This window comes from Podarcis liolepis (assembly GCF_965112155.1).
Source record: "Podarcis liolepis genome assembly, chromosome: 3".
NCBI lineage: Eukaryota > Metazoa > Chordata > Lepidosauria > Squamata > Lacertidae > Podarcis > Podarcis liolepis.
Window position 1 is genome coordinate 41,992,586 of NC_139557.1, and position 22,895 is coordinate 42,015,480.

Sequence of the window (22,895 nt, forward strand, 5' to 3'; positions counted from 1 at the left end):
CTGTTGTTGATCTCCCCCTCCTCAAATTTATTTCCTTTATAAAGTCAAAACACTGGGGCCTGTATAGACTGCGCTGTCAAGTCCGTTTCATATTCTTTGGGTCAGTTTTGGGGTCGTCGTCTCCCACCCCCACCAATGATCTTCCTTGTGCAAAGGGAGGCAGCCAAGGCTGCTCCTAAGCAGCGCTGGAAAGCAGCTAGAGAGCTCGGAGGGTGGCGGGGCGGGGACGACGACGACGACGCAAGTCTCCCTATGGCCATTAAAGGCGCGTGGAGACTAGCTGCCACTGTCGCGCTGGGCTTCCCTGCCACCTCCGGCCTCAGCGGCGCTCCTGTTTTGTTACCTCACGTGCCCAAGAAGGGGCGGGGCCTCCCGCCTTCCATGACGTCACCCCTCACAGCCGCTCTCATCCCGCAGAGTCGGAGTGAACGGACTGGCTGGGCTGGGGCGGAATGACCCTCGGGTGGCAGGGAGGGGCGGGGCTTTCTCTACGTCATTGCAGCGCGCGCTCTGCCAGTTCCAAGGTTTCGCTTCGTTTCGGCTTTCCCCGTCACGAGGGCCGCCGAACCCTTTTCGCGTCCACTTCTGCGCAAGCCCATAGGAAGCCGGCGGCGGCGGGCGGAGTGTGTGGAGGGGGAAAGAAAGCGGCCCGCCGGCTCGTCAATCAAACGGCGCGCCAATCGGGAGCTGGGCGCATCTTTTTGGCGTTTACAGAACCGGCCAATCAGGAGCCAGTTTTCGGTTGGTGACGGAATTTAAACTGAGGAAAGCTGTTATTTCCCCCCTCACCCCTTTCCGTGGAGCGTCCTGGGAGGCATGGAAAAATCAAAAACAAACGGTGAGTCTCGTCTTACCCGCCCGCCCCGGGTCCGGGGGCGGGGGCAGTTTAGCCTTTGCGGGTGTCTGGCTCGTTGGTGAGGAGGCTGCCCTCCGTTGCCTGCTTGCTCGCCCGGCCTTTTCTCCCCTGACCGGGTGAGAGACCGTGTGGGAATATTACACAAGGAAGCATCCCTTGGGCTTTGGGTGAGCTGACCACATACAATATAAGAGAGCTGACCTTGGGAGGCGGGGTCCCTTGGTGGCTTCTCCCCACTGGCCGCTCTCAGTGCTGGGAAGCAGTGCGGGATTTGCCTATAAGCTAAACAAGCTATAGCTTCGGGCCCTACTCTCTTGCCCCCCCCCCATTAAAGGAAGAAAAAACTACTATAATACCATATATAAATATTATAATTATATTTAGTTGTATTTCAATTCAACAACTAAATACCATATTTTTCCATGTGTAACATGCCCCCATGTATAAGACTGTTTTTGGCGACCCAGAATTAAGAAAATGGGGCGAGATTGCCCCCGTGTATGACTACCCCCTCTTTCATTCCCCAGTTTTTTATTGATTTTCCAAATTTAAAACACACAAAAAGGAAAGACATTGCAATATTAAAAATAAAAACGAACATATAAACACCTAACTGTTAGAAGCCCAATTTACCGGTAGTTTGCATTGTTAAGTGACTTCCTCAAATCCCTCCTAACTGAATTTCAATAGATCTCATTGTAGCAGTTTTCCAATATCCACTTTTCAATAAAATTAACTTATTCAAATTATTATCTTCCTTCCTTTTCATAATATTTTCAATCCATAATGTTATACAATTCAACATATTTTAATCCTAGGATTAAATCCTAGGCCAATGTGGTACTTACAAGTAATTCTACTTATGTTATAATAGAATATCTAGCTGAATAGTCCTTAAATTTCTTCCATTCTTGATGTTCCTGCTCTTTCTGATCGCGTATTCTTCCAGTCTGGTTGGCCAGCTCCAAAAAGTCCAACATCTTCATCTGCCATTCCTCCACTGTTGATATTTCTTGCAATTTCCAATTTTTGGCTGGCAAAATTCTTGCTGCAGTTGTGGCATACAAAAACAGTCCAACATCTTTTTTGGGCAATTCCAGCCCTATTATTCCAAGTAGAGAGGCTTCTGGTTTCTTAACATTATTTTAATAACATTATTTTTTAGTAAAAAAACCCTAGTCTTACACATGGAAAAGTACAGTCCATAATTTGTTATGTGCAAATGGCTTTAGATACCTATTAGGTCCATAAATTACCATTTAGGATATATTCAACCCAAAAAACAGTGACAACAGGGCCCCATTAGCTTCAGTATCTTGGGGCCTCATCAAACCTACCATAAATCTGGTCCTGCTGGGAACATAGGAAGCTACCAGCTACCTGCTGGGAACATAGGAAGCCAGACCACTGACCCATTTAATTCAGTATTGTCTTCCACGGTTTCACACAGCAGGCTTTTGCAGCTCCTTATCTTGAAATGATGAGGATTGAACCTGGGACCTTTTGCATGCAAAGCATGTGCTTAATAATATAATAATAATAATTTTTGCACCCTGCCCATCTTACTGGGTTGCCCCGCGCACTTTGGGTGGCTTCCAACATATATAAAAACATAATAAAACATTAAACATCAACAAGCTTCTCTATACAGGACTGCCTTGAGATGCCTTCTAAAGGTTATCTAGTTACTCATTTCCTGAGCTACAGCCCTTTTCCCTACTAAATAAATAAAACATAGGGTTTTTTCCTTGTCTTATTCCCATGCTGGGGACGGGGGACTTGATGTTTATTTTCATCCGTGTCTTCCTGGATGAAATTAAAAATCGAGCTTGAAGTCACATCTCTAAAATGCGATGTTGTATCAGAGGATTTATATGCCCCATCCTTCCATTAGTAGCATGCTGTTGCTAACAATATAGTCCAGCAATAAAAAATACTGGCAACAAAGCAACGTATGCAAAGTAGCAGTGTCAGCATGGAAGTTAATTACCATATTTTTCGCCCTATAGGACGCACTTTTCCCCCTCCAAAAATGAAGGGGAAATGTGTGTGCGTCCTATGGGGCGAGTGCAGGCTTTCGCTGAAGCCTGGAGAGCGAGGGGGGTTGGTGCGCAGCTAGCGGAGACCTTGTCGGCACCCAGAAGCTTGGGGCGCGCTGAGCTCAGCACGCCCCAAGCTTCGGGCTTAGCGCAGCGCTCCGCTAGCCGTGGCTCCCACGGCTTGCGGATAGCAGCCTGTTCTGGGGTCGGGGGAAGCTCGGGCTTCTTGGGGGGAAATAATTTTTTTTCCCTTTATTCCCCCCCCCCAAAACTAGGTGCGTCTTATGGGGCGAAAAATACAGTATATTACTAAGACCTGGGCAAACAAAAAGCCCTAACCACAATTAACTAGGGAATAACACTTTGCCTATTTCTCCACTATCACCAAACTCCTTTGCCCCCAATGATATGAAAATATGAGCTCCATAAACTACTCTTTCTTGGTCAAATTGGAGCCACTGCATTTTTTAAATCAAACAAGAATTCATCTCCTTAAACCAGGACTTAATGTTGGCTAGGAAGGAAGAGATTATAAGTGCCTTCATAGTCAGAAGAGTTCAAAGGATCCGAGGCTCCACTCTAAATGCAACTGACAGGCTTTGAGGATGTTACTTGAGTAGTGTTGCTATCCTAAAATATAGTAGCATTGCACAGATGAAACCAAACTAATTGTGGTGGCTGGTATTATTTATTAAATTTATATACTACCATTCTTCAAAAGTTCACAGGGCAATTTACAGCATAGGTAATAAAACTTCACAAATAGCTGTTATGCAGTCCAAACCTATTCACATTTACATATAAGTAAGCTGGTTACTAGTCTCTACCCATGGAAATATGCATTTGCCAACTGAGGAAACCACTTCATACACCTGTCAAAATGGGCACTAGTCCATGGAGCTCGATGCCACAATATATCTGCTTATACTACAGGATTATTTATTGCTGTTTTTTGTTGCAGCAAATGTGGCTAATACCTTATAATTACATGCTTACGAGGTTACATGTTTACAAACTCTTGCAAGTCTATATTTGTTCAAGATACTGGGATCATTTGAAGGTTTGGGAGTGGTTTGGTAAATAAAAAATTATCTGGTTTAATCAGTGGCATAAACCAAGTAAAATTCTTGATTGCCAGTGGGAAAAGTTGTATAACTGTGATATTGTAATTGCAATTTCTCTCACCCCCACATAAGTGAGACTTGGGGCACTGGGTCTGGTGTTGGTGTAACACAGTGTTTGTTTCTTAATTCTCTTCTACTTGTGTGACAGCGTGGGAAATCTTTACCTATTAAGGGCAAGTCTCAAACTAGCTATCTGTAATCTTGCTCCTTTAGGATTAATTTCAAATAATTATTTAAAATCATTCTCCCAAGATTATGTAGGATTTATAGCTCTTCGGGTTTGTGTGCATCTGTGTTAGAAAATGAATGTTTGAACTTACTATTGGCATTTCCAATTTGTTTCACTTCAAGATGCAGTTAAGATGCTCTTTATTTGAATGTGTTAGATTCCCTTCCCTCTCTGGATGCAATTAAGCATAGTCCTTGATTGGCCAACATGTTAAACTCTTTTGCACTCTGGAGATTGCCTACAACAACAGAATTTCTTGGCTAAATCCCAGAGTTGAAACTTGGATCTCATCATCCTTTGGCCGTTGAATCTTCTGAGAATGTTCCCATTCACCTCCTAACTCTTCACATCTTATGATAGTCATTCTAGTTTGTGACACAACACGATAAAAGCAGTCCACCAGCATCTCAGTTAAGCCTCCAGCCTCTGATGTGAAACCTGCCAGGCTGCCATACAGACGTAATGGGCTCCATTTAGCTTGGTGGGTTACAGTTCTGGTTGAACATTTTGCTTGACAGGCCCATTTTACTTTATTGCTTTTTGGTCTGTATGGTTTGTGATTGCAATTCCTTTGCAATTTTAGTCAAAAATTTTGGGTTGTATACACAGATGGTGAATGCACAGGGGTTTGGGCTCTGGCTCTGGTGTGGACGGCCCTGGGTTTGGGATCTGGCGTGGGTGGTCCAGGCTCGGTTGCGGGCAATATAGGCTCAGGTTTGAGCACAGACTCTTGAAATATGGCAGCCTAAACTTTGGGCAACCTCCCCTGAAAATGCTCAGAGTTGTACTGTTTGATGTTTAAAATATCAATTTTAAATTTTGGGTTAAAAAAATAGGGGTCGTCTGATACCTGGGGGTGTCTTATATACAGAAAAAATTGGTACTTACATCCAGATTATTTCTCTCCCTGTCCCCGCCAAAAAAAAAAAAAAAGAATAGCAGAAAGAGGAGGGAAGTATACATAATTTACAAATCTAAAGCAACAAATCATAATGAGATTGCGTACAATGTTTGTCAATGATTTGCAAATCATCCCTGATAGGGAGGGACTTGGTGCAAAATGATAGAAATGTACTGTTGGTATTATTGCCTCCAGTGATACTTAATCCTAATCAAAGTCACCCAGTAGCTGTATGTGGAGGAGCGGAGACGCGAACCCGGTTCCCCAGATTACAAGTCTATCGCTCTTAACCACTACACCGCACTGGCTCTCATCTCCACATGCATCTACTGGGTGACCTTGGGCCAGTTACACTTCTCTGAAGTCTCTCAGCCCCACTCACCTCACAGAGTGTTTGTTGTGGGGGAGGAAGGGAAAGGAGAATGTTAGCCGCTTTGAGACTCCTTCGGGTAGTGATAAAGCGGGATATCAAATCCAAACTCTTCTTCTAATATAATAGTAATATATTTTTTCAATTTAAATAGAGGATTAACAATGAAAATCAGACTGATTAGGATTAAGTATCACTGGAGGCAATAATACCAACAATACATTTCTATCATTTTGCACCAAGTCCCTCCCTATCAGGGATGAGTTTCATTCAGTTCTGAATATGTGGAAACCAAGAGACAACTCTTAGGTTTTTCACAAGTTACCTTCAAGGAGGATGTGCTAAGGTATATTGTGAATGAAGCAATGCCTCTAGCTGTGCCTCTGACACTCCCTTTTATATAAATTTGCAAGGCGGATACCACCTGCCCTTAAGGATGAGTCTTGCCACAGTTCACAGGTACGCCTCAGATGAAATTGATTCCCAGCTGCCCTCAGGGCGTACTATAGAAACTCAGTTATTTTGCTTATGTTAAAGGAGCTAAGCAGTTCTTGGCCTACTTTGCCACTAAAATGTGATCCAAACCTGTTTACACCCTTTCGTTGTAAAATCTTGCGCTTTAGAAGTTTTGTTTGCTGATAACCAAGGTTTAATTGAAGAAACAATTTGATGTTTTGGTCCCAATAGAAAGTACTTTGTTTGCAAACAGGACAAACAACTTAAATATTTACAATTTACATTTGTTGAACAAGTTCTACATTTGCAGGCTGTATAGAGAACAGCAATTTAAAGACAAAAAGGTAATGCTATATAAACTTTCATTTCTCACAATTAAAAACCCACAATAGGAGCAGGTTTCAATAAAATATCATTTAATTCTGTAGGAAAAGTAACCTTTTGCCCTGGAACACTATGGTCTTAACCAGCGGTGTAAGGAGAAACACTGCATGGGTCTACTGAACCTCTCTGAACCTGGTTTCTCATTTTGTGAGTTTCCCGCTACTACAGTGGTCATTGAGGAATTAATCTGGTCTCTTCCTTCTGCAGGTTACTGCTCTATTCCTTCTGGAGAAGAGGCCACTATCTTATCTAGTAGAGCTGCCTCAACAGACTCACAATCCATTTGTGACAAATTGGCAATAACTTTGATCTAAATAGGCAGCATCCCTGTAAGCTTTCCAGAAAGCTCCAGAAACTGAGCTGAGACTTGAGGAAGCAAGTGTTTATTAAGTAAAGCAAACATTTGCAATGAGATTAGAGGTGAAGCTTTCTCTGAAGCAGAGGGAATCATCGAGGGGGAGAGACTGATATAATGAGTGAGAGAAAAGGGAAGGAAAGTCGAGACGAGAGAAAGGCTTGTTACCTACCCCTGGTTTGCTGATAGGCACTGAGAAGGTGAGGGAGCATCCTCAGTGGCAGATAAAGCAAGGTGTTCTCAGGCTATTCTTGGACACCTATTTGGTAGGGGAACAAAGAACGGGGGTGGCTATCCCAGGCTGCAGTAGGTTTTCACTGCGTAGGACTGCAGGATAATTGATTGAAAAGATGACATCCAGCTGAGAGCTTCAAGAGTGGGTTGAGCATCATGGCAGGTCTCGAAAGCATACCAATCATAGCAGTCTAAAGACAGTTATACTTGCAAGAAAATAAAACACAAGGTTATTTCATGGGAGAATAAAAGGTGGAGGATCCAGAGCTATTTTGGGTTGCAGATACATGATGCTTGTGGCAGATTAAGTACCCCTTGATGGTAGTGATAGCTCATTCAGGAATGAAAACCCATTGTTGAAGAGAGAAGCCAATTCCATTCTGTTGAATTTCCAATTTAGAGAAAAATGAGAAAATGATTGATATGCTTGAATGATTATGGGTTGTATCAGTGCTTTTTTTCTTTTAAAAAATGATTAGGGGTACTCTCATTTGCCTACTAATATTGAAATACTGCCCCTCAATGTGGCCAAACTTTAGATTCACAAAATGTTTAGGGGTATGCATACCCCTGTGTCCCCCCAGAAAAAACACTGGGTTGTATCCAATGATGTTTCTCTGTGAGTGAAATGGACTTCCATTCGTGCAATGGAAACAATCTGCCCTGCTGCATAACCCCAATATCTCCAAAGGGTTGTGGTACCCTCTATAACAGATTTGGGGAGGGTGCAGGAGGCTGGAGAAGCGAAGAGAAGACGGGGAAGTCCTTCTGTGCAAATGACATTGAATTTGACCCCGTGTTTTGTTTAATTGAAATAAATCTCTAGGGTTGTTGGCAAGAAGAGAATTTGAGATTTTTAGCAAAATATTGCAAAGGTTTGCTAATAGAAGTACTGTACAGAAATTATTTCAGATGTGGTTCCCTTGTCTTCCACCTGAATACATACGGAAGTTGTATAATACTTGCTTCACCCCAGAGGTATGGATGGGAATAGTTTAAGGGTGGATTGGGGTGGGACAAATGTGGCAACTCTCTAGGGTGGCCTTTCACTATTTCAACAGGTTGTAGCTGTTGCAATCTCTGTTTGCATCTTGCTATATCACAAGTAGATTACTGACAGCAAACGGGCACATACATGTATGTGTGATTGTGTCACGGCTTCAGAAGAGTTGCTTGACTGGCTTTGTGGGAATATACAAGATTTTGGCTTTTTTTTAAGCTAGGGAAAGGGCAAATACCTGTTCTTGCCCATCAAGTTACTTAATGGGTCCCCCCCCCCATAATCTAATGCATTTACTTCAAAGTAAGTCCTATTGAGTCACTTGATTTCCCCCCTAAATGTATATGATTAGGGTAGAAGCTTGAGAGAGCAATTGCGTGGCATGGCAAGATCCACCGAGATGCAGTGGACCTCTGGCTCATCCAGTTGATTTCTGGCTTATTTGGCATTATGTTCCCAATCCCAGCTCAGCTAAATATATGTGGGTGTAACATGCTCAGCTGAACCTGATGTGGCTTGGCAACCCAGCATAAAACACTAGTTTAAATACTTGTTTTCCCTTTGCCAGTCTTAGGTAGAACAGTAGCATATACAGTGGTACCTCAGGTTAAGTACTTAATTCGTTCCAGAGGTCCGTACTTAACCTGAAACTGTTCTTAACCTGAACAGTTAACTTTAGCTAATGGGGCCTCCTTCTGCTGCCGTGCCGCCGGAGCCCGATTTCTGTTCTCATCCTGAAGCAAAGTTCTTAACCTGAAGTACTATTTCTGGGTTAGCAGAGTCTGTAACCCGAGGTACCACTGTATGCTGCTAAGTGGGATTTGGATCTCATGTAACTTTACACTGGCTCTACACCAGCTTGCTTTACACCAATTTAAAGGTGTAAAAGTACATACATTGTCTCTATTTTCCGACCATAAAGTCCATTTTACAGATCAGTTATATTTGATGTGAGACTTAATATTGTATACAGTATAAGGTTGGGGGATAAGAGAGGTGGGAAGAAAAGAGGGGCATAGTCGAACCCAATATGTTTTGACTATACACAATTTTATCTTTAGGCGCAATCCCAGAACATAACACTTGCATCAATTGTGGATTTACTCTTTTACTCTTTCATTGAAATAATTAAAAAAATTATTTAACAAAAATTATATGCTATTTGATTGTAAGAAGACCCTACAGCAATATAAATAGCATTAGGTAACATTTGTTACCTTTTGTATTCAACACTGACTTTTCTTTTTCTAGAAATGCAGGAAGAAGATTTAAGTGAAAATGGTATGTTTGTTGCTTCTATTATGAGTAGGGTTCAAGACCTGAAAAGCAAATATAAAAATGACGACAATACTACAGCTGAGCTTAACATCACCAAGGCATCAGTGGATACAACAGGTATGTAATATTTTGTGACTGCTGATTGGTAGTGCTTTCAAAGCCCTTTATGCAGCTCTTCCAAAGTGTCTGACAACCAGATGTTTCTGAAATGCTGCACAAACCACTTTGGAAGCTCTGTGATTGCTGCTTGGGGCACGCTGACCACACAACTTGCAGCTTGCTTCTTGCAAGTTGCTTCCTAAACGCTTAACAATTAGCTAGTTGCTGGGTATTTGAGAAGTGCTTCACAAGGGACTTGGCAATTTGGGGGGGGGATGAGGAGCTTCTTTTTTAAAAAAGGAGCATTTTTATTTCTTTCCTGAGGAAACAGTTTGAACTCAAAGTGGATCCCTCAGCACTTTGAATACACTTCTTTTTCTGATGTGGGAGAAATGCTCCAATTTTAAGAGTATTTCCCCTTCTGCGCAGACTTCAAAGGGGTTTCCATTGTTCTGTTTTGCTGAGATTATTTTATCAGAATTTTTGTGTCTCTAGTGATCATATTTGCAGAGAAGCTTGGTGCTTTTTAAGACTTGGATAATTGTTTGTTTCATTTGGTTTGCTAGCCCCCTTCTTAAATCCTTCTTGCAACTCAGTTCTGTGAAGCCACTTCAAGTCCATGCCACTAGATGGCTTGTGCCATGGCATGTGGAAAATAAGAACACTTTTGGCAAGTGGAACACAACTGACATTTTGGTGTGGTATAATTTCTGTTGTTGTTGTTGTTGTTGTTTGTTGCTTGCTGCGGTGCCTTTCAAAACAAAAGGTAGGTTTGCCCATTCTAGGTCAGAAGGTAGTAGCCTGGCCATTCCTAGAGTGATGAATCAAAATGTTGGAACCAAAAGAAACTAAAACGTGTGTTGTTTTAATGGTTCCTTTAGCTGTTTGTAGACAATACTGCATCTTGTTCTTTATAACAAAAATCTTAACAATGCTTTTCTCTTGGTTTTTTTTAGATAACTCTGGAACAGTTAATCAGATTATGATGACTGCAAATAATCCTGAAGATTGGTTAAATCATTTGCTTAAACTGGAGGCTAAGTGCACTCCTCAGGCTGACATCAGCTTGTTAAATAGACTGATTGGTTATTACAGGCAAGCAGTTGCATCATTGTCTGCTGAAAAATACCATCAGAATGAAAGCTATGCTCGCATCTTGGTTAGATTTGCAGAACTGAATGTGTAAGTATTCATATCTGGCAAACAGAAAGTTTCAACATTTGTCTTTTACCCTCACTGCAACTACAACTCCTTAATCTTTGTATGGAATATGATTCTGTTGCTTACAATAGGGAGCTAGTTGGACATTTATTGACCACTGTATGACTCATGATTGCAAGGATTGGGGAGATATTGCTGGAGCTGATATGGCACAGAAAGGCATGGGATAGTGTATCAGTGGAAAAGTTAACATTTTAATTAGAAGTACCCAGAGTTCAATGTAGAACAGAAGTTTATTTCCGTCTGGTTTGATTTTGTGACCTATGTCAATATCCAAGAACATAGTTGGTCTCCGCCACTGGCATTTATAACAACCTGGTTAAGTTGAAGTGTCGTGATTTCTTTGTGTCTTTTCTTATGTGCCTTTTTTATATCCCCATTTCCTGAATTTGCAACATAAAACGTTTTATTTTGGTTATACTTACCTGATACTGTCCCTGAAGATTACTGTATACATTTTATACACTCCCAGTGTTTGATATTTGTTTGTAATTGTTATGATACCCAAGTTAAAAGGAAAAAAATCATACGTCAGTTGTTGATATTACATATCGTATTTTTTCCGTGTATAAGACAATGTTTTTTGTTTAAGGCAAATACACCATTATTGTAGGATGCCTAGGGTGGTGTGGTGTAGTTGATGTTGACACCGTTCTCCAGCAGTCACATCACCTCCTTGGTGTCTCCGCTTAAGCAGGCGGCCAGGAAGGTGGTTCCTTTTCCCGCTCCCTATTGCTAGCTATTGCCCACTGCCTTGCCTTGTCTGCCTATATGCCTCAGCAGCGGTGCTCCACACCCAGGAGCAGGCAGGGAAGCCAAGCACCACCTGATTCCCCCACACCACCGGTAGATTTTTTGGGTGAACAAGCTCAACAACTTCAGGCGATCTCGGGTGTTTAAAGTTTTGATTTCTTAATTTAGGGTTCAAAAAAATAGGGGTTGTCTTACACGAGGGGCCATCTTAGCCATGGAAAAATACGGTAATTGCTTTGATGCTTAGGACTGAATATATGAATATATATCTAATGCCTCTAGAAATGGAGGCACAGTCAGCATTTGTTCAATAGACAATATATGAGGTTCCCATCTTTTGGAATTGCAGTTCTTTGTGCATTGGGAAGATAAAGTAATATTGAAAATTTGATTTTCTTATTGTGAACACTAAATAAAATGTGTCTGGACCACACCTGGAAGGTGGATTCCTTCATGTATTTACGTAACATTTAAGATATTTTGAGAGGGAGTGGAGCTTGCTAGTGGAAGGCATTTTCCCCTAATACCAGCAGTAAACAGTGTAAAAGAAGGACTATGGTATAGGACTACCTCTGTCTAAATTCTGCAAGGAAGAGTGCATCCAGGATGGGATTTTTGACTGGAAAGAGTGAGTACAGATGATTTGCAGGCTACCTCGTTTGCTGTACAGTATGTATTGTGATGCATACTAACCTCTGGTTGAAAACAATTTAATTTTCTTTGAGCTAATTTGTAAGCACTGCAAAATTTAGGTGGCATCACCCTTTCCCAGTAAACAAATATCATTTGCATGCATGTGTGAGGTGAATGATTGAAACACTTGCTTCAAACCATTGTTTCTTTGCAGCACTGGAGACCCAGAAGAGGCACGCGATCAGTTTCATCTTGCCAGACTAACCTGCAGTAAATTTTCTTTTGTTCATGTGGCTTTTGCACAATTTGAACTCTCTCAAGGTATGTGGATACAGATTTACTCAAAATTTGGCATGGCTAAGCTTTGTTACTGACCACATTTCCTATCCTGGATAATGGCTGTAAAATGCTAATAACTGTTATTTATTTTTTAAAGTCATACCCACACACACCCCATTTTAGCACAAAGTTCATTATTTCGTATTTTTTAAATTAGGAAATCTGAAAAAAGCTAAACAGCTGCTTGAAAAAGCTGCAGAAGTTGGAGCACTTCCAGTAGAAATGTTGGAAATTGCTGTAAGAAACTTAAGTTTACAAAGAAAGCAGCTACTTTCGGTTGAAGACAAAGAGAATTTGACAGGTGAGTCTGAAGCAGACTATAGGGTGAAATTGACTGTTGCACTAAGGTGATCGTATATCAGCCCAAGCAGTTCTCCCCTCTTCTGCTATTGCATGCTTAGTGTTCTGCTAGCCCCTCCCCCCCCCAGCCGATGGGAGGGGGCTTGGGGGAGGAAAGGAGGAAAAGCCCCTTTGCACTCGTGGAACTTGGTGTGCTGTGTCCTGCAAATTTAGTTGAATCTGGTTTACTTGATTTAGCTGAATCTGGTCCATTTTGTTGAAATTAAAAGGCTCCTCCTCCCATGAGTCTGGCTTCTCACTTTCCTGCCCTATCTCCATATATCCTGTTTCCTCCCTCCCGTGTGCCATATTTCTTACCTTTCACACTTGAATCCAAGCACACATGCACAGAGTCAAGCCACCATCAGTCCTTCGCTTTTCCAACCAGTTCAAGATAGAAGGTGGGAGAATATAATCTTTCTATGTTAAGTTTGGAGTCATGATCAACATAACATAGACATTCACTCAAGTGTTGTATTCAATCTAATCCTTGTTGTATTGGGAAAATAAACTCCTTAAAGATCACTACAGTGTGGTTAAAAGGTATATAAAGCCTGCATTGTTCTCCATGTTGTAAATCAAATACCCAACTTTTGGTATTTAAACAACTAAAATGTTTAATTTTTTCTCTTAATAAATTACATGTTTACAGCTCTAAACTCTCATAATGAAGCTGGAAACTTCCTGAATAGGAAAATAAATGTTGATTCTAATGAGATTTCTGTCAGTACTCATAGTTCTTGCCATGGGTAAGTAAATCCAAATATTGTGTGGAATTCTTTTTATTTTATTTCCAAGTGCTGTGGTACAATTAGAACTGTCCAACTCTTTTTTTCAGGGAGAAAAAGTATTCTCCTCAGGAAAGTGAACGCAAACCATTGAAGCAATTAAATAAGTCTAACAAGGTAGACCTGTTTAAACGTTTGTGTATTCTTGTACTTGATTTTTTGCAACTGAGTTGAGTTCTACTTCCACTTCCATTTCCATTTTTAGATGCGTCCGTTTGGAAGAGTTCCTTTCAGATTAGTAAGTGATGATGAGGATGACTCTGTGGGGATGGATATTCCATGTGCAGCTAGTATTGTAAAGAGGTACAGTCCCTTTTAAACTCACAAACACCTAAGTATCTGTTGATTGAACAAAGATATAAAGCACAGTCCATTATTCTGGTGCGTGAACTTGTGGCTTACTGCAAAAGGGAATGGAGGGGTAGATGTATCATTACAGTGGTGCCCCGCAAGACGAAATTAATTCGTTCCGCAATTTTTGCCGTCTAGCGAATTTTTCGTCTTGCGAAGCACGGTTTAAACGGTTTAACAAAGTCGCAAGACGTTTTCGTCTTGCGAAGCAAGCCCATAGGGGAATTCGTCTTGTGAGGCAAATCGCGAACAAAAAAACCTTTCGTCTAGCGAGTTTTTTGTCTTGCGAGGCATTCGTCTTGCGGGGCACCACTGTATATAGGATGTACACCAGAGATTTCCATTGAGAATAATGGCCAGTATGTACTGATCTATGCACGCCCAACAACCAGCCAAAAGGAAGAATGACGGTTTTATTAAGTCATTTATTAGTCTACTCAAGAAAACAAATAGTCCATATACAGATTTTCAACCGTTATGTTCCCCATAGTAAACAACTCTGATTTATGGAATGCTCTCTGCCTAGCACTAGCTGTCATCATTTGGGGGCTGGGCAAAAGACATTTTTGTTTTCCCAGGATTTTTAGCAACACTAATTTAATTGTACTCCAGTAGTTATGCAATTTTTATAATTTTAATTGTTTTACTTGGTTTTGAATTGCTTTGTGGCTTTCTTCTTAGTGACAAGCAATAGATGTGTTTAAGAAGGCTAAAGCTCTGAGTGTCAGCAGTGAAAATTATTCCATAGGAACCATAGGATTGTAGAGCTGGAAGGGACCACAAGGGTCATCTAGTCCAACCCCCTACAATGCAGGAATCTTTCCGCCCAACATGGGGCTTGAACCCATAACCCTGAGATTAGGAGTCTCATACTCTATTCTGAACCTCACAGGTGGGGCATGGATTGTCTTGGTAGAGTTCCTTATCCCCTTCCAAGCTCCAAAGTATGAAATAAGCTGAGCTGGTTAGGATGGGAAGCATTTTTCCCACCTCACTTTTCTGCGGAGAAGAGTTGGTAGCTCTTGCAGCTACTGCTTAATAGGACTCTACTGCCAACATCAGCTAAAAACCACATATTTGCATCCTCTCTGAAGGGCAGGTGTAAAGTAAGGTTACCAGACATCCTCGTTTCCTGGGGACAGCCCCCGGATTTATAAATCAGTCGCCTGACAAAATCCATTGAAGTTGAAAAGTGTCCCCGGATTCATTGAAAAACATCTGGTAACCATAGTGTAAAGGGGCATCCTGGAGCTGATAGTGGGGTTCCAAGCCCCTTTGTTGACCAACCAATAGCAGCAGCTTTAAATAAAATGTAGAAAATATTTAAAACTGCAAGCAGCTACAGTGGTGCCTCGCAAGACGAAAAGAATCCGTTCTGTGATTCTCTTCGTCTAGCGGTTTTTTCGTCTTGCGAAGCAAGCCCATTGACGGATTAGGGGATTAGCGCTTTTAGCGGCTTATCTGCTGATCGGATCAGCTGATAAGCGGCTTAGCACCTTAGAAAGGGGGGGGGGAGGAAAAAAAACAGCAGGAACTCTCAAGACATTGTCGTCTTGCGAAGCAAGCCCATAGGAGATTCGTTTTGCGAAGCACCTCCAAAACGGAAAACCCTTTCGTCTAGCGAGTTTTCCGTCTTGCGAGGCATTCGTCTTGCGGGGCACCACTGTACCTGTAACATGTGGTTGATGCATGCATGGGACAGCTAGTGCTAGTAGCTGAGACTGCACTGTGTCTGTCTCTGTGTGAATTTGAGAGGTTTAGTTCTGAACATTTATTATCTACCGTAAGTTTATGTTTAGCCTGACAGATGCTCTTTCTCCCACATTTCAAATCATTAGAGTTTCACAAGCTTTGCTTTTACATCCCTACTGGGGTCTTCTGATTTGTCGTACGCCATTTGGGTTTGTTCTTAATAATGGCAACATTTACTGCAGGGGATTCTGTAATGCATAAATGCCAGTCTTCTAATTTTAACATGATGCTATGCAATTGTTTTCTGTGCTTATACCTGAGCAGAGTTGGGTATTTGTACTTTCCTGGACAAATGCAGATCAACTTGTGCGGGCTTAGTGTTAACAGACAATTAATGTTTTGTTTAAAAAATTAGGAAAATATCTGACAGCAATTTGAGCCAGTTGCCACTGTGTGAGTCAAAACCTAATGGAAGCGATATACCAGGAGACTTGAAGGTAATTTGAATGTTCTTACTCAAGTTAATGGTCATGGTTGATAAGATTGCAAGTGGGGGGATGCAGAAACAGGCTCAGAATGTGTAGACAAAGTAGGAGTTTAGTAGCACCACGATAAAAAAACAGATTACCTTGGTATTAAATGTGGAAATACAAAGTAAGCAAACTACTCACTGCTGCTACTGAGGGTGGTTTCCCTCCTTGCCTCATTCAGACATACACTAAGTGCGCAACATACTCTCATTTAACTTGTGTGCATGACAATCAATCAATATAAAAGAAGGGGCAAAAAGGACTTGGTGTTCCAGGAAAAAGGAATTTGGCAATCCCACCTGTCATTGAATCATTTCATCTGCAAACTTCCTTAAGCTTCCACTGCTCACAATCCATGGAACAAAGAGTGCAGGAGCAGGCCATGAAAATCATGTTCTTCCTCCTGCCATGGCTTAAACTAGCTGGGGAAAAATTTGCATGTGAGCGGGAGGATATGGGAGTAGGAGCATGCAATCATTCTTTCTCCTTCTGACCTCATTCAAGACTCCATGACCACCTTTCCCATTTTAAAATCCCAGTGAAGTTACAACATGCAATTTGGGAAACTCCTTATTCATTTCTCCCCCCCCCCCCCAAGGGACTAAGCCAGAATTTCCAAACTTTTCTTGTTGGTGACACACTTTTTAGACATGCATCGTTTCACGACACAGTAATTCAATCTTACTAGCAAGCCGGAAGTTAAATCAACCCCTTTCCAGCTCCTGGAGGAGCATGGGGAGAGTTTGCATGACACAACTGCACACTGCTGCTGACACACTAACGTGTCACAACACACAGTTTGGAAAGCTCTGGACTAAGCAATGCATGCTTGAGTGTCATTTGTACGTTAAGGTAACAATGAAACGAGTCACTTTATGTAGATGTTGCTATTTATGTGCAGTAGTTTGAAAAGTTTGTGGTTTAGAACCTTTCTCTTTGGGCCCTTAGAGGAGGCACTTTTAATATTGATCATAAACAAATTGTTCTTAGCAACACCTTTCAGTTATCATTTAAAATGTTATTCAAACAAATCAGATTGGGCCTATGGAAATGTTCACAATATGAATGGCTGTTAACAAAAGGAAGTCACAGCTTAATGTTAATACTACTTTTTAAGTGTTCAAAGCACTCCTTTTTTATTACCCTTACAAAATACAAACATTGATAAACTTATCCCCATATTGTAGATGAAAACAGCCAAATTAGCTAGCCTAAATATCGGCAGGAGCAGGCAGAAAGCAGATCTGGATGTCTGCTTTATTGGCAAGGCTTTCTGACTCTCAATAGTTGGTCAGCAGCAAGTAGAAAAGAGTTCTCTGCCATGGTTGGTGGCATGTCTTGGTATTCCTTGCCTGTTCATCTTTGAACAAGTCTTTGTGAAGCTTTGCTGGACAGTTTAGAGTTGTTAGAATTTCTAACTTATGAGTTGCAGTAGATCCGTAGATTCACCCCCTTAACTATTATTATCTTGCATCTAACTCCTCCCACCTCTCTTGCCACTTTTTTGCACCTTGGACCTATCAACCATGGGGTTCTAGTTTAAAAATAAAGTAGTTCCCACAAGCTTGAAGTTTGCCCACCTGTCTCTTTGTGAGTTCATGACTGAGGTGAGATTTCAGTCGAGGATATCCATTCTTAGCTTCTACACTAAACCAAACCTTAAGTGGGTGGCAGCCCATAGAATTGGTGCGCTGATGTTCTAGAACTGATGAGCTGCTTCTCAAAGCAGCTTGTGCCATTTTATGTGACAGGAAAGAAATGAAGCAAGATTGGGGAAACTGTTCTGAACTGGAGATCATGTTGCCATTCAAATTGGCCAGTTTGCTGACTAAATATGCAGAAGCATCAAACCAAGGCATTTGCACAGATTTACTGACACAAATCTCAAGAGTTCTCCCATATGCAGATATTATCAGTGTCATTTCTCATCTTTCAGTTTTGAAGATAAGGATGCATTTTGTCAGGATGCAAGCAGCTGAAGATTGTAAGACACAAATTTCAGAGTTTGCTCCAATAGAAGATAAAACTGTAAAAGCTGTTTCTCGTGTCTGTCTTGTTATTGCAGTCAAGTTTTGGTTCACTTCCCAAGAACTCAACAAAGCCACCCAGAGTGGCTGGATATAAATAATAAAACAACAATCTGACGTTTAGAAGACATCTGAAGGCAGATGTCCTGTATTGGGAAATTTTTTAGTGTCTGATGTATTACAATTTTTATATTTGCTGTAAGCCGCCCTGAGTGGCTGGGGAAACCCAACCAGATGGGTGGGGTATAAATAATAAAATAATAATTATTACTATCATCATCACCACCACCATCAAGATTGTGCAGGAGAATAAGCAGGCTAGGATCCTTCAGTTTTAATTCTATATTAAACCATGGAGTCAGCTGAGTGTGTGGCTATCTTTTTTCTTGGCTTTGTTATAAAAAACTCTTCTTTTTTTTTAAAGCCTTTACCAAGCAGATGGTTAATGGAATTGCAGCCACCAGATGATGAGAACTCAGAAGTAGCTACCAATTCAGCTCCAACCTTAAAGAATAAATATGGTTCTACTTATGCTGTTAAACAAAAAGGTTTGTTTTAACTCTGTGGGATTGGACTGATGTGGGTATCTCAGTAGACTTTTAACTTTGGCATTTGTGGATTGTTCATTCTGCACTTGATTAAAGTAGCCAGAGCATAGTTGGCTTAGCTGAAAATTAGAAAAGAAAATGAAAAGAGGCTACCTTTTCCCCCTCCAAAGCATGACCCTCTGAATGTAGTTTTTGTTGCTTGCCCTAGAGTCCCATATTTTAGATCCTCTGTCTCCATTGTAACTTGAGGCCACTGCAGAAGTTCAGTTTGCCCAGTGCATCTCCCCTTCCCCTAAGGATGACTATAGCTCCTACCACCCACTACTCCTTTCTCCCAGCCCACCACATGTATAAATTCAGTAAGACTTAACAGCACTTTGAGTCTATTCACGGTAACTTTTTTGTCCTTTTCTGAATATCTTGCTGTAAACGCCACCATATTCTTTTGGATAACTTGAACTATTGTTTTAGAAACTGAGGAGCACCACAAGGAGCCAAGTACCATAGAACCAAGCTGCCTAGAAAGACTACAGCACCCCTCTGTTCCTCTTGAAAATGATGAAAAGAAACAGTTAAGATTAAATTGTCATGCATCTGCAAATAAGTGGTTTAATCTTGAAGCAATGCACAAAACAAACTTGGAGGTAATTTTATTGACTTATATAAGTGATTTTTTGTTATGTTGTCTTCATTGTCATTAGTACTGAAATGTAAAAAGTCCACCTTGCCTTGTTTGCAGTGATACTTTAGCCACCCCGAAATCCCTTTTTGAGTAGGATAAAAGTTGTATAAAGAAATGTACACTTGTACATTGGAACTTCTGCTCCCTCTCTTGTTCCCCTGCACCCCATGAAATCTGTTCCAGGTGGTTGGAAACCCCAGAACAGATTTTGGGATCACATGGGGAGGAAGGATTTTCATTGCAAAAGTGGAAGGCCTTTCATGAACAACTTCACTGGATGCAATCCTTAGTGTAATACTTAAGTGGTATATCATGTTCATTCAGTCTCTCATTGCCAGGAAGCCGTTCACAGCTGTAAATTACCGTATTTTTCGCCCCATAAGACGCACCGGCCCATAAGACGCACCTAGATTTTTGGGGGGGAAATAAAGGGAAAAAAAATTATTTCCCCCCCAGGTGCGCTGCGCTACACCAGGAGCTTGGGGCGTGCGGAGCTCAGCGCGCCCCAAGCTTCTGCGTGCAGGCAAGGTCTCTGCTAGCGTGGGAGAGCCGGGCGCCTCTCCCAGGGCTAGCGGACTCCTGCGCTAATCCAGAAGCTTGGGGCAAGCTGAGGTCAGCGCGCCCCAAGCTTCTGCGTGCCGGCAAGCAGTCCGCTAGCCCTGGGAGAGCCGCGGGGTTCTCCCAGGGCTAGCGGATCGCTGCGCTATACCAGGAGCTTGGGGCGTGCTGAGCTCAGTGCGCCCCAAGCTTCTAGGTGCGCGCAAGCAGTCCGCTACCGCCCCAAGCCTGGCGCACCCGGCAGGAGGTCCCACCGGGTGCGCGAGGCTTGGGGCGGCAGCGGACTGCTTGCGCGCACCTAGAAGCTAGCAGTCCGCTGCCGCCCCAAGCCTGGCGCACCCGGTGGGTCCTCCTGCCGGGTGCGCCAGGCTTGGGGCAGCAGCGGACTGCTAGCTTCTAGGTGCGCGCAAGCAATCCGCTGCCGCCCCAAGCCTGGCGCACCCGGCAGGAGGTCCCACCGGGTGCGCCAGGCTTGGGGCGGCAGCGGACTGCTTGCGCGCACCTAGAAGCTAGCAGTCCGCTGCCGCCCCAAGCCTGGCGCACCCGGTGGGACCTCCTGCGGGTGCGCCAGGCTTGGGGCGGCAGCGGACTGCTAGCTTCTAGGTGCGCGCAAGCAGTCCGCTGCCGCCCCAAGCCTCGCGCACCCGGTGGGACCTCCTGCCGGGTGCGCCAGGCTTGGGGCGGCATCGGACTGCTTGCGCGCACCTAGAAGCTAGCAGTCCGCTGCCGCCCCAAGCCTGGCGCACCCGGTGGGACCTCCTGCGGGTGCGCCAGGCTTGGGGCGGCAGCGGACTGCTAGCTTCTAGGTGCGCGCAAGCAGTCCGCTGCCGCCCCAAGCCTCGCGCACCCGGTGGGACCTCCTGCCGGGTGCGCCAGGCTTGGGGCGGCATCGGACTGCTTGCGCGCACCTAGAAGCTAGCAGTCCGCTGCCGCCCCAAGCCTGGCGCACCCGGTGGGACCTCCTGCGGGTGCGCCAGGCTTGGGGCGGCAGCGGACTGCTAGCTTCTAGGTGCGCGCAAGCAGTCCGCTGCCGCCCCAAGCCTGGCGCACCCGGTGGGACCTCCTGCGGGTGCGCCAGGCTTGGGGCGGCAGCGGACTGCTAGCTTCTAGGTGCGCGCAAGCAGTCCGCTGCCGCCCCAAGCCTCGCGCACCCGGTGGGACCTCCTGCCGGGTGCGCCAGGCTTGGGGCGGCATCGGACTGCTTGCGCGCACCTAGAAGCTAGCAGTCCGCTGCCGCCCCAAGCCTGGCGCACCCGGTGGGACCTCCTGCGGGTGCGCCAGGCTTGGGGCGGCAGCGGACTGCTAGCTTCTAGGTGCGCGCAAGCAGTCCGCTGCCGCCCCAAGCCTCGCGCACCCGGTGGGACCTCCTGCCGGGTGCGCCAGGCTTGGGGCGGCATCGGACTGCTTGCGCGCACCTAGAAGCTAGCAGTCCGCTGCTGCCCCAAGCCTGGCGCACCCGGTGGGACCTCCTGCGGGTGCGCCAGGCTTGGGGCGGCAGCGGACTGCTAGCTTCTAGGTGCGCGCAAGCAGTCCGCTGCCGCCCCAAGCCTCGCGCACCCGCAGGAGGTCCCACCGGGTGCGCCAGGCTTGGGGCGGCATCGGACTGCTTGCGCGCACCTAGAAGCTAGCAGTCCGCTGCCGCCCCAAGCCTGGCGCACCCGGTGGGACCTCCTGCGGGTGCGCCAGGCTTGGGGCGGCAGCGGACTGCTAGCTTCTAGGTGCGCGCAAGCAGTCCGCTGCCGCCCCAAGCCTCGCGCACCCGGTGGGACCTCCTGCCGGGTGCGCCAGGCTTGGGGCGGCAGCGGACTGCTTGCGCGCACCTAGAAGCTAGAAGTCCGCTGCCGCCCCAAGCCTCGCGCACCTGGTGGGACCTCCTGCCGGGTGCGCGAGGCTTGCAGACACTCGCCCGAAGCAGGGGGAGCCCTCCCGAGGGCTCCCCGTGCTTCGGGCGACAGGCTGCCGCCCCAAGCCTCGCGCACCCGGTGGGACCTCCTGCCGAGGGCGCGAGGCTTGCAGGCATTCGCCCCATAAGACGCACCCCCGATTTCCTCTTCATTTTTGGAGAGGAAAAAGTGCGTCTTATGGGGCGAAAAATACGGTAAATCTTGTTTTTAGTCAGCGGCATTCAAAGATGGCACTAGCAAAGAGGCATCTTTGAAATACAAATATAAAATTTGTATTGGTAGTGCAACTAACCAGTAAAGCAGTAGCCTTCAAGACATATGTGATACAGGCCTATAATTTAAATCCCAGTATTCCCATCTCTAGCAGGCTAGAATTGCTTGAATATGGTATTGTGTTCACAGGCTTACTATCAAAACCTCCTAAAAGTACTTGGTGCTTGCCTAGTGTTTAGATATGCATGACACATCGCATGCAAATGCTAGTACAAACCATAATATTCAATGGATAAGCAGAGCTTTGAATTCCAGAAATGTGTGCAGATCAAAGATCAAGTGAAATTGCACCTTTGAGGGGCTCCCATCCAAGTAGTAACCAGGCCTGACCCTACTTAGGTTCCGAGATCAGATGAGATTGGGCGTGTTCAGGGTAGTATGGCCATAGACAAGGATTTTCATTGCAAGAAAATGGAAAAGCAAAACCATCCCCTCGTAGTTCGAATGGCAAGCAAAACTAATAGAGTACTTACAATTAGCAAGGAGAATGGGGGCAGTGAGAGGAAATTCAACACAAGAAGTAAATAAGGAATGGTCAGTAATTAAGGAATATCTCAAAGGGTTACTGCGATAATAAATGCTTTCTGGCAGATACTGAATGAGCCATGCAATATAAAGTATTTGTTAGATAGTTACATTAACGAAAAACAACTTCACACAACTGTTTAAATAATAGTTTAATTGTAAATTAGTAAAACGCGGGTGGCGCTGTGGGTAAAACCTCAGCGCCTAGGACTTGCCGATCGCATGGTCGGCGGTTCGAATCCCCGTGGCGGGGTGCGCTCCCGTCATTTGGTCCCAGCGCCTGCCAACCTAGCAGTTCGAAAGCACCCCCGGGTGCAAGTAGATAAATAGGGACCGCTTACCAGCGGGAAGGTAAACGGTGTTCCGTGTGCTGCGCTGGCTCGCCAGATGCAGCTTCGTCACGCTGG

The 22,895-nt window shown here is 44.3% G+C and overlaps 1 protein-coding gene across 3 annotated transcripts in view; it reads left to right on the plus strand.

Annotated features, from left to right (window-relative positions):
• Nucleotides 1-421: 421 nt before the first annotated feature.
• The window catches only part of TTK (TTK protein kinase), a 36,118-nt gene continuing 13,644 nt past the window's right edge, over nucleotides 422-22,895 (plus strand). The window contains exons 1-11 of one of the 3 annotated variants that reach the window (XM_083497454.1): nucleotides 422-838; nucleotides 9,200-9,343; nucleotides 10,282-10,507; nucleotides 12,147-12,253; nucleotides 12,429-12,572; nucleotides 13,263-13,359; nucleotides 13,449-13,515; nucleotides 13,604-13,701; nucleotides 15,857-15,938; nucleotides 18,423-18,546; nucleotides 19,018-19,190. In XM_083497454.1, the coding sequence (XP_083353580.1) occupies nucleotides 817-838; nucleotides 9,200-9,343; nucleotides 10,282-10,507; nucleotides 12,147-12,253; nucleotides 12,429-12,572; nucleotides 13,263-13,359; nucleotides 13,449-13,515; nucleotides 13,604-13,701; nucleotides 15,857-15,938; nucleotides 18,423-18,546; nucleotides 19,018-19,190 (1,284 nt within the window). In that variant the 5' untranslated portion in view covers nucleotides 422-816. The other 2 variants (XM_083497455.1, XM_083497456.1) reach the window with 2 other exon arrangements.